The following is a 14,888-nucleotide window of genomic DNA, read 5'->3' on the forward strand; positions in this document are numbered from 1 at the left end:
TCTGAATTTTTTGCCAAGGCAGCGGTGTCCTTTTTTTTTCCAAAACGTGTCAGATTGGACATCAAAATTCCTAAGGGTCAGTCACTCTTTGCCAAAATATTATTTATAAATGATTTGAAATATTAAGTGCTCAAAAACAGAATGAAAAACAGAAACATAACACAATTCATCTTGCTCCCACCCGCTCCTGAAGAAAATCTGAATCACTTGTCCTGCCCCCGTCCGCAACTGAAACGTTTTGTCCCGCTCCTGCCCGCAGAGTTCCGTCAAGGCGAACTGACATCCAATATATGACACAGTCTATACAACATGCTAAAACAATATAATATAGAACAATATTTATTGAAGTACTGAATTTGCTCTGATTGCTCTCACTGCTGTACTGCTGTGAAAGAAAAAATTGCAACATATTAGCTGAAAAGCTGTGTATGATGCACTCTAGAGGGGGTCTGTTATCACACCCCTGCTTTAATGTGAGTTCATTGACAGAGTTCTTAATCCACTTCATCAATAGCTTCTGTAAATTCACAATTCAAAATTCAAGAAATCATTTTTCCACTTGTGCTTTTCACACTTCAGCAACACATTAACAGACTTATTATGTGTAATAATATGTGTCAAGTTTGATAAAGTAACATGATCTGATAATTACCTTCAGCTATTGTTAAATTATTGTTACCTAGCAACAGCAACGTTTGCTTAGCTTTATTTGAAACTAGCCAGCAGAAATAGTTCAAAAACAAAATGATACATTTTGCTCTAACCTAGCTTACAACACACCTGTACCAGGTATTTAGTGTTCTCAATGGCTTTGTTTAGGTGTCTGGAGCTGCATTAGAGCAAATATGTGGACAGGTGTTTGGGGTTCCCTAAGAACCACGGGTCTTCATGCTAATGACTATGAGCAAATGAGTGCTTTAAGCAGTGTATCAGTGGATGTGCACTTATGCACAGGCAATATTAAAAATCTCACTCTGGCCACCTGAAAATCTCACTCCAGTCACCTCACCAAAGTTGTGACCTGTGAGTGTGTGAACTAGGGTGAGTTTAGCCAGACAAGCTGGCAAAGGTAATTCTAGCAGACTTCCATACCTAGGTTGGCTAAATCAGACGGTAAGGTGTTATTTTTAGTTTGTGTGCATGTGTTTTTTTTAGCATGTTAGCCTTAGTATAGGCTCTGAAGGGTGTGGTTAGTGCAGCTTACTAAAAAAGGAGAATTTCAGCACTTTACAACAGAAAGTCACATTCATGCCAATACTGAGTACTTTTTTCATAAGCCTAAATCAGGGGTCGCAAGCCAAATGATAGGAAGAGCCATCTTGGCTGCAAATATGTCTCAGTATGTGCTAAAGTCCTAGTATAGGCTAAAAAATATAATATAAAGGAAAACACAGACTAACTTTGCTCTGCTTTAAGCTTTAGGTCAGCTATAACTGCTTTTCTCGCATCTCCGGCAGGAAAATATTCCGCAAAAGTATAAGTTTCTTGTTAAATGTCTCTTCATGTTTGATTTTTTTACGAGGCTGAAGTCAGCTTCTTATTCTCCAGCTTCTTGTTTACATTCTCTCGTTCCACCTTAAATGGTGCAGCAGTTACATTCTGGCACCTCAGGCACCATTTAAGGTGGAACAGGAAAATTTGAATGAGAAGCTGGTGGATGAGAAACTGACTTCAGCCTCACGACTTTTTAGTGTTTGACAGTTTCTCGTTGCAGATTAATTGTATCAGGAAACCAGCTGTAGTACTAATAAATGCAAATAAGTTCATTAATTTCCAGATTATCGATGTTCGTCTTTAGACTTTTTCTTTGCCTTTTCGTTAGCTACTAGCCAGGCGAGATTGTTGTCTGTGTTGCTACGTGATCAGCAGTTTGCGCACCAACCTTCAGAAGTTATACATTATTATACATTATGCTTTATACATTAACTTCAGCATTTAAGACCATTGATTGTTAAAACTGTGTTAGAATGATCAGCAGAGCTTTAGTATTTATTTTTATATTTCAAAATCTAATTCTGCTGTGGAGCCGCAAGAGGGCAGTGAAAGAGCCGCATGTTGTCGACCCCTGGTCTACGTTGAAGCACAACCGAAGACATGACAGGTTCAGAAGCTGTGCTATGAGACATAAACATATCTTTTATTCAGTTTGCGTATTGTGTGTGGAAAATGTTGTTCATGCTCAGTTACAACAGTCTGCAAATGGACTAACTAATGCATCCTGGACTAAATTTTGACCAAATCCTGAGACTGAACCAAGACAAGTTACTGAGCTCAGTCACTCTGTCTGACCCTCAGGTGGATAAGGTGTGTGGTTCTCTCACGCAGTCTGCCTCGTCCACTCTTGAGAGTGTTACAGTGGAAAGCCCTGCTGCCTCTGTCCAGCCCATCACAGAGCAGCTGCCCTCCACCTCCTCCACCAGTCCGGACAGCAGCGGTCAGCAACACAGCCGAGTTACTCTTAAAAAGAGGTGAGAGATGCAGGCATTTTGTTTATACATCATTATACTACGATTATCTGCTTTCGATTCCTAGTTAATTAAAAATGAGCATAAATGCAGAAAAATACACTCTATACAGATACATATATACTGTATATGTACAGTTGGATGCAAAAGTTTGGTTGAAAGTGGAAATAAGTGTCAGGCTCCAGTCCTTACGGGCCAAAACACTGCAGACTTCAGCACACCACCTCATTAAACACACTCGATTCAGCTCATCAGCTAATCAGCAAGGCCTCTGTGAACTGAATTCAGCGTGTTAGATGAGGGTAAACGCTAATCTTGAGAACTTTGGCCTGGAAGGTCCCCAGTTTGACATGCCTGCTGTATACAGAGCGCACTTCTGCACATTTTAATGCACAATTACTGTTTATTTGTGAATTTAACATATTGGGACAAAATAAAACATAAAATATAGCCTGTGCAAAAGTTATGGCACATTTTATATTTAATGATTTATTTTTGCCTGAATGTTAAATTCAACAAACACGAAATTTGCAGTAAATAGATATATTGAAGTTTGTTCCTTACAGAGGATGGAACTTATTTTCACGTAGAAAATCAACAGATATACTCAGATGAGCCAAGACATTAAGACCACTCACAGATGAAGAGAATAAAGTTGATTATCACGTAACAACAGTGCACGATCTGGGATACTTTACACATTAAGAGAAGAGTTGGTTCTCGTGGAAATGGGCAGGCCTGAAGACCTGAGTGACTGTGAGAGTGTGGTCATAATGTTTTGGCTCATCTGTGAATATATTTATTTATATAACTATAAATAAAAATGTATATTTAATGAAAATGTTTTTGATGCATCCAGAATAATGAACTAATGCGATTGTGAAGACTCAAACTGTGTAATCTGTGTATTTCATAGTCAGATACTATCCTCTGCTGCTGCCCCCCCCCTTACAGTGGAGTTTAATTTACTGCTAACAGACTGATCTCTGACCCATGCAGGTCTTTGCCACTGAAACCTTCCAAGAATGACAAGCCTAGAAGTCTGAAGAAGATCTCTAAGTAAGCATGGAGCTCTGTAACTGACAGGGGATATCCACCAGCCTGTGTGTGTGTGTGTGTGCATAGAGTTCATACCACCATAAATCAAACCGGAAGACTGTTTATGAGCACAAAATATAAATGTTTATGCTTTCAGATTTCATTCTAACTGCGGTTATGAGTTGTAATGAAGCTAATGTCTTTCTCAGGGAGTTTATGGGTTATATTCAGCGGTACAAGTCCTTCTTTTCCACATTGCCAGAGATGCTGTGTGAGGGGGAGATGGTGGTGGATGACTACACCTGCTGGAGCGGAGAGGATGTGGTGGAGAGGTACAGTGTACAGTTCCATAATTAATTACTAAACTCATTTACAGTTATTTGTATTTTTACAAATAGAATGGCCGTCTTCAGAGGCTTTTAGAGACAGGTCAGTCTTCTAGATCAGTATTATGATTTACAGTTGGTACACAGGTAACATCTTGATTATTATTAAAAGAAATAGTTCAGCAAAAAATCTAATTAACACAATTTATACTTACCCCAGTTAATCAATCAAGACATACTTGGTGTCCAAATTTTGCTTCTTTAGTTTAAAACTGGAGCTACGGGGCTAAATTTGCCCAAAAACACTAGAAGTCAATAGTCACCCAAATCTAAATAAATTATAAAAAAGATATATGTTAATAAATAGAAACAACATAAATTACATGATATACGTCCCTGAGTAAGTCACGTGTCCCAAACCAGATGGACAAGTCTGTATGACCTTAATGAAGAGCTGGATCCAGGTTGTGGGTTCAGAGACGTTTTGGGAATGTATTTACAGAAAAGATTTGGGTTGTTGGTTCAAAAATTTTGCGTATAATGTTGCTAACAAACACTAGAAATCAATAAAAACCCTAAAGGTTTTGGGTGGCTATTGACTTCTAGTGTTTGTTAGCAAAGCTAGCTTCGTAGCTACACCACTAAACTAAAGGAGCTAAATTCGGACAACGAACGTGTCTTGGCTGATCAACTACGTAAGGCGTAACTGGAACATTATGTAAATTTGATTATTTTTGCTGGTCCATTCCTTCCTTTAATTGGTGTAGATAGGCTCTGGTTATTTGTACAGGTGTTTATTGTTGCGTTGGTCTCTAGTAATGCCTGTCCAACTTGGATTTACAGGTGTGATTTGGTTGAAGCTTAGGCTTAAGGTCAGTTTAAGTTTTAAAGGGGAATTCTACCAATTTTTCAAAATGTCTGCACAACTCATTTATTGAGATGTAAACAAAGTCATTCAGAGTGGTTTGATGTGAAATTATTCATTGTACAGAAACTTACAGACTTAGATTTGCTTTACAGTGGTGGTGATAGGAACCAGAGGTCACCACTACTTGTCATCTGGGTTTTTTATATGTAATATTGATAATCTATAAAAGAAAGTTTCTTTGGGTATTGTTGTACCTCTCCGCCATGAATGGCTTTTATTTAAGCCAGAACTTTTTCAAAAATGATTAAAAAAAACAATGTCTTAGAGTATAATAATGTCTGTGTATTCATATCCATTTCATATAATAACTTTCTGCAAGAGAACTTTTAGAGGCATTAAACTCTTCAGACGTCTGGTTACCACCACTGAGAACAATGCTGACTTATATATAAGAATGAGCTTTTCACATTAAATCACTCTGAATGACTTTGTTATCTTTAAGATTTAACGATGCAGTAAATTCTGACAATTTGGGTGGAATTTTCTTTAAGGTAGTGTTGTAATTAGGGATCGACAAAGCAATTAACATCTCAAATCATGAGACCTGAGATCTGAGTTGAATACAAGGCCATCAGATCATAATATTTCCTAAGAATACTTTCTGTGTGAGGTTAAGAGGTTCATAAGACAAGACGGGGCCGAGGGGGACAGCGGTTGCCATGGCTTTTGGGAGCTTTTGCCTGGACCTCATTGGGACAGAAGCTTCATTCAGAAAGTGCTGGAACTCTATTGTCACACAAATGAGATTCCTTGAAAAACACACATTCAAAACAAACATTTGCATACAGGCACTATTTCTGTCTCAGCGCACAGCCGATGTCTTTTGGCCGTGCTCTTGCCTTGCAGAGAAACACACACAATCTTTCTATCTGGCTTTTGTCCTCCTTATGGTCCTACACGCTGCTGTTGCCCCAGGAAAACTTGTAAAACCTCCTTGGCTGGCCTCTGTAGGCACTGAGGGGTGATGAAGACGGCACTACACTGACATCCCCCCATGGCGGTAATCTTCACGGTGACTCTACGGCTTGTTTTGGCGAGGGGGAGAAAAGACCCAGCCTGGCCCCTCTGGCTCCCGCTTTTGGCCCCAGCCAGGGCTGTTGGAGACAGGCTTGGACTCCCCACTCATGCCCCTGGAGAAATCCCCCCATTGTACCCTTGCTGGCTGTAATGTGGATTGGCGCCATTCATATGAGGGGGGCCTCTGGTAGCACTAGTACAGCGTAGTCCTGGCAACACAGTTCAGCCTCCTGACACAGCAGAGCAAACAGATTAGAGGTGTGCTGGAATCGGCTGAACTGGAGTTTCATTTGGCGGGTTTGTTGATTCTGTGTGCTGTTTTTTTGCGGTGCAGTGCAGGTCGTCACAGTGTTGAGTCATGAATTATAGTGAAATGATTTGAATGTTTGCTTTGATGTTCACTTGCAAGAAGTCTGGGCCTGGGTTCGATTCCCTAGCCAGGTAGCCAGGGGTCCTTTTTGTGTGGAGTTTGCAAGATCTCAACATGTCTGCATGGGTTTCGTCTGGGTGCTCCGGTTTCCTCCCACAGTCCAAAGACATACAGTCTTTTAGACATGCTAAATTGTCCCTAGGTGTGAATGTATATGTCTGTGTGTCTGCTCTGTGATTGACTGGCGACCTGTCCAGGGTGTTTTCTGCCTTCTGCCAGATGACCGCTGGGATAGGCTTCAGACTGGCACCAAAATACCCCAAACTAACCAGCACGCTTTGTCAAATGTGATAGGCTAGTTGTTTTGGCAGTAGTAGCTACAGTTTGAGTAGCTGGTGTTGGCTTGTTTGTAGCTTGTATGTAGTATTATTTGTGTTTTGACTGCTAAATGACCTGATAATCCAGAGGATGGGGTTCCTCGGGACGAAAAATGTATATAGGGCCAAACCGTATCAGGCTTGACCGACTGGGCTTCAGTCTCAGGTCAGAGCTTCCACCTTGATTCAAGACCGGACTAATCAGGCACACTTCTTTAATTATGATTAACCAATAGTGTTTAGGCTTAGCCTAGCTCATTAGCATACCGGAGGACAAAATACATAAAGAAATAAATCTATAAATAAATATATATAAAAGAAATACATCAGTGAAGAAATACATAAATTCAGAAATCAATAAAACATTTATTTATTAGTGCTTCTAAGGACCAAATTGATTTATTAGTTGATATATTTTTTGCTATTTATTTATGTATTAATGTATGTATGCATGCATGTATGTCACGTGGTCATGCAGTGGAACAATATGAAGGAGAAGAAGACGAAAATTGCAGTGGCTGAATCACAGCAGCTGCCCCCACACCGTAATTATTCCCCAAAGGATATGTGATGTGTGGGTCAATGCATTGTCCTTTCGTGGCTGTATTGACTGGACATCTTGAAATGTCTTATTCCTCTCTGAAAATGGAAAGAGTTTCTTTAAAAAAAGAAACTCTAAAAAAGAGTCAACACTGCCCCCTTCTGGATGTCTTGCGTACTTTGCAGATATTGTGGTTAACAAGTCCTCATAAGTGCACCACGTGTTCCACATCCAAGGTTATACTAAAAATAAAAACAATAACAACAACAACAACAACTAAAATATTAATATTAACAATAATAATACAATTACATTTCAGCATTTCAGTTGCAAGTCTGCCAGTCCTACTGGTCGTCTCTAAACATCTACCAGGACAGCCTTATTACCACCACCAGTAAGACCAGTAGATGTATTTGCAGTGAAATGGAGTCATGACCCATTTGGGTAACTGTAAAGAATTACTCACTGATTTTTTTTTTTTTTGGTAAGATACTTCACCAAAGCGGTGCTTCTTCTATGCCCATACTGTGCATAATTGAGTCATGTTTTGTGGGATGTTACAGTAGGTGAAGTAAATGCGGGCAGCCCTCTTGACTGTGACTCATCTGGAGTTTTGCGGCCACTCTGAGGCCACTGGATGTGAGAAGTTGCCATGGCAACACTGTTTTGTTTGTCGAGTACAGCGTTGCGGTCAAAGTCCAGTCGTGAGACCTACATTCAGCTTGTTCAGCACTGGCTTTGGTTACAGAGACTCTCTCTCTCTCTCTCTCTCTTTACTGCCAGACCTAATAGAAGTTAAAGTGGAACTCCACCAATTTTTCAAAGTTTCTACATAATCCAGTTATTCAGTCATTCAATGTGGTTAGATGTGAAATGCTTCACTGTAGAGAAACGTACCATTTCAGATCTTTGTGGTGGTGGTGATAGGAACTAGGAGTTGTGCTGTCTACACCGGAAATATAGCCAAACACTGATCCTAGTCGAGTTTTATACGGGTAAATAAGCTTTTCTAGTTTTCCAGTGCACAACTTATTTGCATTTTGTATTTTTGGCCAAAAGCTTATCACAAAACTGTTGTTGCCAAGCAACATATTTGTCACCATCTTTTGGTGGTTCAGGCATCTGGGTCCTATTGCCACCACTGTGAACAAAGTTTCTCTAGGACAGTCACATCAAACCATCTGAATCTTAACGATTAAATCATGCCCATATTTCTAAACATCAGCGGAATTCCCCTTTAAGGGGACTAAAGAAATGTGGTGACTGCTGACTTGGTCTGGACCAAAATCCAGCTATGCAATCTCACTCCCTTTAGTGGCGACCATGACTAATGTTTTCCTCTTGCCCCTCCTGAAAACTTGTCTTTTCCTCTCCTCTACTTTCATCTGTAATTCAGAGAGAACTTCTCCTTCTTTCTTCCTCTCCTCTTGTGGTCTTAGGCTGCTCCCTTACAGCTCTATTAGATTATGTGTTGCTGTGCAGTCTCCCTTCTACAGCATGACTCACCTTCTGCTCTCCTCAGATATGCAGTTTTACAGCAGGAAACATTATAGCAGCGCATTATAAAGTATTACTACTATTAACAGCTACAGTCAGCAGCTCAAGACTGAAAATCTTTAAAATAAACTTCAAATAATTTAAGTTAAATATAAGTGAGTTTTATTATATATATATATATATATATATATATATATATATATATATATATATATATATATATATATATATGTGTGTGTGTGTGTGTATATGGATCAGGCATAACATTATGACCACCTCCTTTTTTCTACGCTCATTCACAGAGCAGGTGGTGGATCATTCTCAGCACTGCAGTAACACTGATGTGGTGTGTTAGTGTGTGTTATGCTGGTACGAGTGGATCAGCGGTCACAGGATGCTGCCCACAGGACACTGTTGACTGGATATTTTTAGTTGGTGGACTATTCTCAGTCCAGCAGTGACACTGAGGTGTTTAAAAACTCCAGCAGCACTGCTGTGTCCGATCCACTCAGACCAGCACAACACACACTAACACACCACCACCACCACGTCAGTGTTACTGCAGTGCTGAGAATGATCCACCACCCAAATAATACCTGCTCTGTGAGGGTCTATGAGGGTCCTGGCCACTGAAGAACAGGGTAAAAGGGGGCTAATAAAGTATGCAGAGAAACAGACGGACTACAGTCTGTAACTGTAGAACTACAAAGTGCACCTATATAGTAAGTGGAGCTGATAAAATGGACAGTGAGCATAGAAACAAGGAGGTGGTCATAATGTTATGCCTGATTGGTGTATATAGCATATAATAGCTATGTGTTAATCCTTTGCTTACACTTTGCTTCATGTTCATCAAAGTGTCTTCCTTGGTATGACAAGCAGATTTGACAGTTTGATTTGACAGTTTTCTTTTTCCCAAACTAGTGTTAAAAGCACATATTAAACTATTTTGTTCCAGGGGTGAAAATTTTATGTGCTGACATCACAAAAAGGAAATAAAAAGCATAGCTTTGGGTTTTATTCTCAAAGCAGCACTATCACAAACAGGGATGCATTGATATATCCCGATATTTTTTTAGTCCTTGCCAATAGTCTGATACCATACTGAGTAACCTATTTAAAATTAAGTAGTTGTTGGTGTAAATTAATGTAATGTACTTTAATAGTTAAATCTTTAAAATCTAGCTGATTTTGAATGACGTTCATTAGGTAGCTATGCTATGTAAGTTACCTTGCATCGAGCAGCGCTGCAGTGGAAAAGAGTGGGCTTTGTCAGAAAAGCACTTCTGTACAGCTCTAAGTATAGTAGATTCATAGTTTTGCTCCTCGTCTGTCTCTTTCAACAGAGGCTAACGTATCCCAGGAGCTCACATGTGTTTTCTGTCTTCTCAGAGTCTTTGTTTGGCTGGCTGAGCTGTAGTTGAATGTCCTGTAGTTGAAGTCAGACTTACACTGTGCAGTTTTAGAAATCTTGTCCTTTGGTCTAAACCAAACCGACTCGTGAAGGTGGAGCTCAAAGTAGGGGGCGACGATGCGCTCAACGACGTTATCAGAAGGATAACAAGCCTGTTTTTGGCCTGTGGACGCAACATAGGCTAGCATTGCTGAAAATCCCCCCCGACAGACTTTTGCATGTAGATGAGTGTCGCGTATGCGGTAACCATAAGCACTTTTTTGCTAGTTAGCTTGTGTTGCTTGAGTTATTGATTGTGCTCCGGATGTTAAAAGAATGCAGACTAGGGTAATTTCGGTGTAGGTTTTAGAGGGGGAATGCTAGAGGTGGGCAATATGACAATATTTTGTTGTTATCTTGATAACTTTGTTATTGCGGTAAACAGTAAGCTTTTCTGCTACATATTATGGATATCATCCATACTTAAAGAACAACTGCATGCATGTTTGGAAATAAGTTAACAGGGAAGACATTTCAGTATTTTCTGCAAATAATTTTCTGCAAATGTTAGTGCACAATTTCTATTTATTTGCTAAGGTTAACATATTGTGGGGGAAGAATATATATTGTTGCTATCGGAAGAAAACCTCATATCTCCATTTTTGTTGTTTTTCAGTTGAAAATACCTCTTGCCCTTTACATTGTATGTAAATTTCATGATGAATGGACCAAAAGAAACTGCCCAAAATGACTTGGAAAAATGCCTGGTTCCATTGACTTACATTAAAAGTAAAGTAGGTTTAAGTTACCAGTTTGTATATATATATATATATATATATATATATATATATATATAATGTAAAATTAGCAGATTTTTGGCAGTAACTGTGCATTAAAATGTGTTGTGATACAATATTTTTGCCGTATCAAACACCCCTAGCGTGTCCCATTGTTTGCAGTAAATTTCGCAGCACCAGAAGCTTAACAAGTTGTCCCCAGACATGTATTCTCAGTACGAGATCATGTCTGGCCTCACGAGACTAACTCAAACCTGTTGATACAGAATGTAAACAAGGTGTAAATGTAATTCATTACGTAGCCCTGCAATTAAATATGCAATCACGTAATTATATTTGATAAGCGCAGCAAACCAGAACATACATAGATTTGATTTAAGGGTTAAGTGCTGTAGCTGTGGTGGCAGCGCCTTTGAGAAGAGAAGAACGAAAGCTGTGGAGCAGCAGATGAAGGACGGATACAGCCTCTCATTAAGTGCCTCGCTCCATAACCTTCTAAGCAAACAGATGAGCTAATCTAATTGAGCGGATGAATTTAATTGGAGCCGTGCTCCTCACAAAGTGTGTTTGTGTCTGTGTATGCGTGTGTATGTGGTTTCCATGGGAAAACAAGTGACCATTAGCTAAAGGGGAAGTCCAAACTCTTTGGTCTCTAGCTGAGTAAATATTTTTCTGTGACTTTTTTATGCTTTGCTTCATTTTAGTCATTCACCCCAATGCGCTGAGCTCAGTGACCCAGAATAATTACTGTGAGAAACGTCTGGACAACACATCACTTTTACTTCTTAGAGTTTTAGAATATTCTTTGCAGCTATGTTGTCTCTGTTTCTAGGAACATGTCTCCTTAACCCCTTATTCTGTTATTCTCTTATGACTTAATATTGAATAACTAGAACAAATAGTTTAGTGTCTACTATGAAACTAATGTGCAAGTTCTGTGGTTATGTAGTCTTAGGAGTTGAAGTGTGGCCCTGTATACAAACACTCAGGGTTCAAGGGGTTAAAATACATTGGAAATTGTTTAACTATTGTTTGTCCAGCCAGAGTCATTCAGAGTGGTTTAATGTGAGTTCTAGAGAAGCTTACGGTCAGAATTGTTCACAGTGGTGGTGATGGGAACCAGACGTCTGTAGAGTTTAATGCCTCTAAAAGCTCCCTCACAGAAAGTTATTACATGCAATGGTTACAGTTAGAGGGGGGCAATATGGCAGTATTTAATGTCACAATACTTCAGGAAGGTTTTTACGATACACAACGTGTCATGATATTTATTTTTTTCTGATATCTGATACGTTTGAACAGACAAAATAGTGCCACATTTTGAAAATACTATCAAAAATATGAATCCAATTGCTTGTGTTCAACATTTCACACATTTTGCTGCACTAAATCCAGTTAAACAGGACTAATTATGTTCTTTTTAATCAAACATGCCGTGTTTTTAAGTACTGATGATATTCAGAATACGCTCAGATAAGTATAATGCGACATCATGATAGAATTTGTCATGATAATGATAAATATTGTCATATTGCACAGCTCTGGTTACAAGTGCTCTGCCTGATGCCTGAGACATTACACAATTTGGGCTAGTCAATATGACAATATTTATCGTTACTGTGGTAAATTATGTCACACTATGTCACAGGATGCTGTGTTTGCATTGTAGCCCACCCCTCGTTCCTATCCCAACAAATTCCCCTTTAAATCCTCAGAGTAACTCTTGAATTTTACTTTGTTTTGGAGCCGTTTCAGTCCTTTCAGTTCAGTTTTGGTCAAGCCAGTTCTGTCTGTGAACTGAACTGGTCGCTTATAAGCACATTAAAAATGAGAAAATTAATTTGTTTTTCATATGCTATATTATTATATATGTAATTCCAATTTTCTAGTCAACTGCCCAACTACTCTCTAGCCATGTGACTTTGTGAATGTGGCCCAGAGAAATGAATGCTGTTCTTATTCTGAAAAGGTCTCATAACTGTGACAGGAAACAAGAGTTAGCACTTAAATGTAGGAGGTGGGACTCAATTTGATTCCAAAGACGTGATTATAAAACAATTCTTCATGGATCTTGATTTTTGATTGCTGTAATTTTCTTTTCTTGTATTTGTCCATCTTTACGAGTAGCATTATTTGAATGCTACTAGTAAAGGCCTGTAGGCCTACTTGATGATGTTTCACCATCTAAGTTTAAACTAAAGAAAACAAACTACATTTGAATATGATCTTTTTTTATGCATGTCACATACAGTGTAGTCTCAGGTGATTATTTTTTATCATAAATAATACTGTTGAAACTTTTTAACTGAAAATATATATATATATATATATATATATATATATATATATACATATATAAGCCTTTGCAAAAGTTTGATAATGACGCTTTTAACATTGATGCAGAGTCTTTCAAGAGAGAATTGGATTATTGTTCCCACCACTAATGAATTCTTCATTTTTTTCTCCAGCGATTCTCTCGTTACTATGGAAAGCAGTCATTTCACTGTCACTTCCCTGATTTGCAGGCACAAATCCCAGCTCTTCTAGTGTGAGAAATGTGAGAGAAATCCCTTACTTTGTGCAGCTGTGAATCACATATTAAATAATGGATCTTGCCTGGAACGCTCTTTTAGGAGCTCATAAACCGTTTGGAAGTGTTGCATGAAAGTCACTGAATGACATTTAGTGCTTTTTCTCTTACTATAGAGTTTCTGGCCACCTCGTTCAGTGGTCAGTATCTGACCACAGGATCACTGTTTGCTGATTATTTTTGTGTTCCAAGTGCCTGCAGCTACAACCTCTATGTGTTCTCTGAGTTTCGTAATGTTAATGATGGTAATATAGTGGTAAATCTAACACAATAAGTTTTGAGGGACTATTTTGTCTTACAACGCCCTGCAGACAGCACTAGACGCATTAAACACTTCAGACGTCTGGTTCCTATCACCACCACTGTGAACAATTCTTGCTTGGTAAGTTTCTCTATAATGGCACATTTCACATGAAACCACTCTAAACAACTTTGTTTACTTTGTTTATGTCTTAACAGCTTAATTTATAAATAGGTCTGAGTAATCAGTGGAATTCCCCTGTAACTGAGCAATGCACTCATTCATTATTGACAATATGTTATACTGTAGGTCTAGGCATTATCAAAACTGTGCTCTGTGCTGTACCAGCTTAGCGTGTAAAGTAGAGAAGGAGTTCAGGGTTCATTACTTATTCATGCAGATGAGCTGGAGTGGATGCAGCAGGGCAGTCATGCTGATGAACATGCATTTATTGATGCTCAGGCACTGAGCTGCATTATGCAGCCTCCTGAAGAGCTCTGTGTGCTGTTTCACCACTCAGTCTTTGATCTATCTGCCTGTCAATCTCTAAGATGGAATCATTAAGGCATGGGTCATACATTTCTCTCTTTTTTAACGGATCTTACAGAGTTGAAATATCATACAGGCCGATGCTCGCAAATAACCAGTTGTGCATTTCTAAAAGTACTGTGATTGTTATTTGTTATGTTAGCCTGTGTTCTGTATTCTTTGTTCAAAATGCTTAATCACTTTACATAGAAAATGCACTTGTTTTCTCAATATAGAACAGTGTAACATATTTCAACACTGCTGTTATAGGATTGAGCGCGACTAACAGCATCTTCTGTACGTTTCACTCAGCCAATGAGCTGATCAGCTCACCAACCAATCAGCGCTCAATAGCAAATGCTTACCAGTCAGCACTCAGTAGCAGTAATGCTAACCAATGAGCACTTAGTAGCAGCAGTGCCAACCGATCAGCACTCAGTAGCAGTAATGCTAACCAGTCAGCACCCAATAACAATCATGCCAACCAATCAGTACTTGGTAGCAGTAATGCTAACCAGTTGGCACTCAATAACAATAATGCCAACCACTCAGCACTCAGTAGCAGTAATGCTAACCAATCAGCACTCAGTAGCAATAATGCTAACCAGTCAGCACTCAGTAGCAGCAGTGCCAACCAATCAGCACTCAATAGCAGTAATGCTAACCAGTTGGCACTCAATAACAATAATACCAACCATTCAGCACTCAGTAGCAGTAATGCTAGCATTCTACAGCCCGTGCATTCTACAAACCGTAGAAAAACAGAAAGATCCTGGTAAA

At 39.1% G+C, this 14,888-nt stretch overlaps 1 protein-coding gene across 1 annotated transcript in view; it reads left to right on the plus strand.

Moving 5' to 3' along the window:
• The window catches only part of gpc5b (glypican 5b), an 80,624-nt gene that overhangs the window by 20,121 nt on the left and 45,615 nt on the right, over positions 1-14,888 (plus strand). Inside the window, exons 4-6 of the mRNA XM_036587307.1 lie at positions 2,296-2,468; positions 3,465-3,524; positions 3,713-3,835. Of these exons, the coding sequence (XP_036443200.1) occupies positions 2,296-2,468; positions 3,465-3,524; positions 3,713-3,835 (356 nt within the window). The remainder of the gene's footprint in view (positions 1-2,295; positions 2,469-3,464; positions 3,525-3,712; positions 3,836-14,888) is intronic.

This window comes from Colossoma macropomum, unplaced genomic scaffold (assembly GCF_904425465.1).
Source record: "Colossoma macropomum unplaced genomic scaffold, Colossoma_macropomum, whole genome shotgun sequence".
In the NCBI taxonomy this organism is placed as follows: domain Eukaryota; kingdom Metazoa; phylum Chordata; class Actinopteri; order Characiformes; family Serrasalmidae; genus Colossoma; species Colossoma macropomum.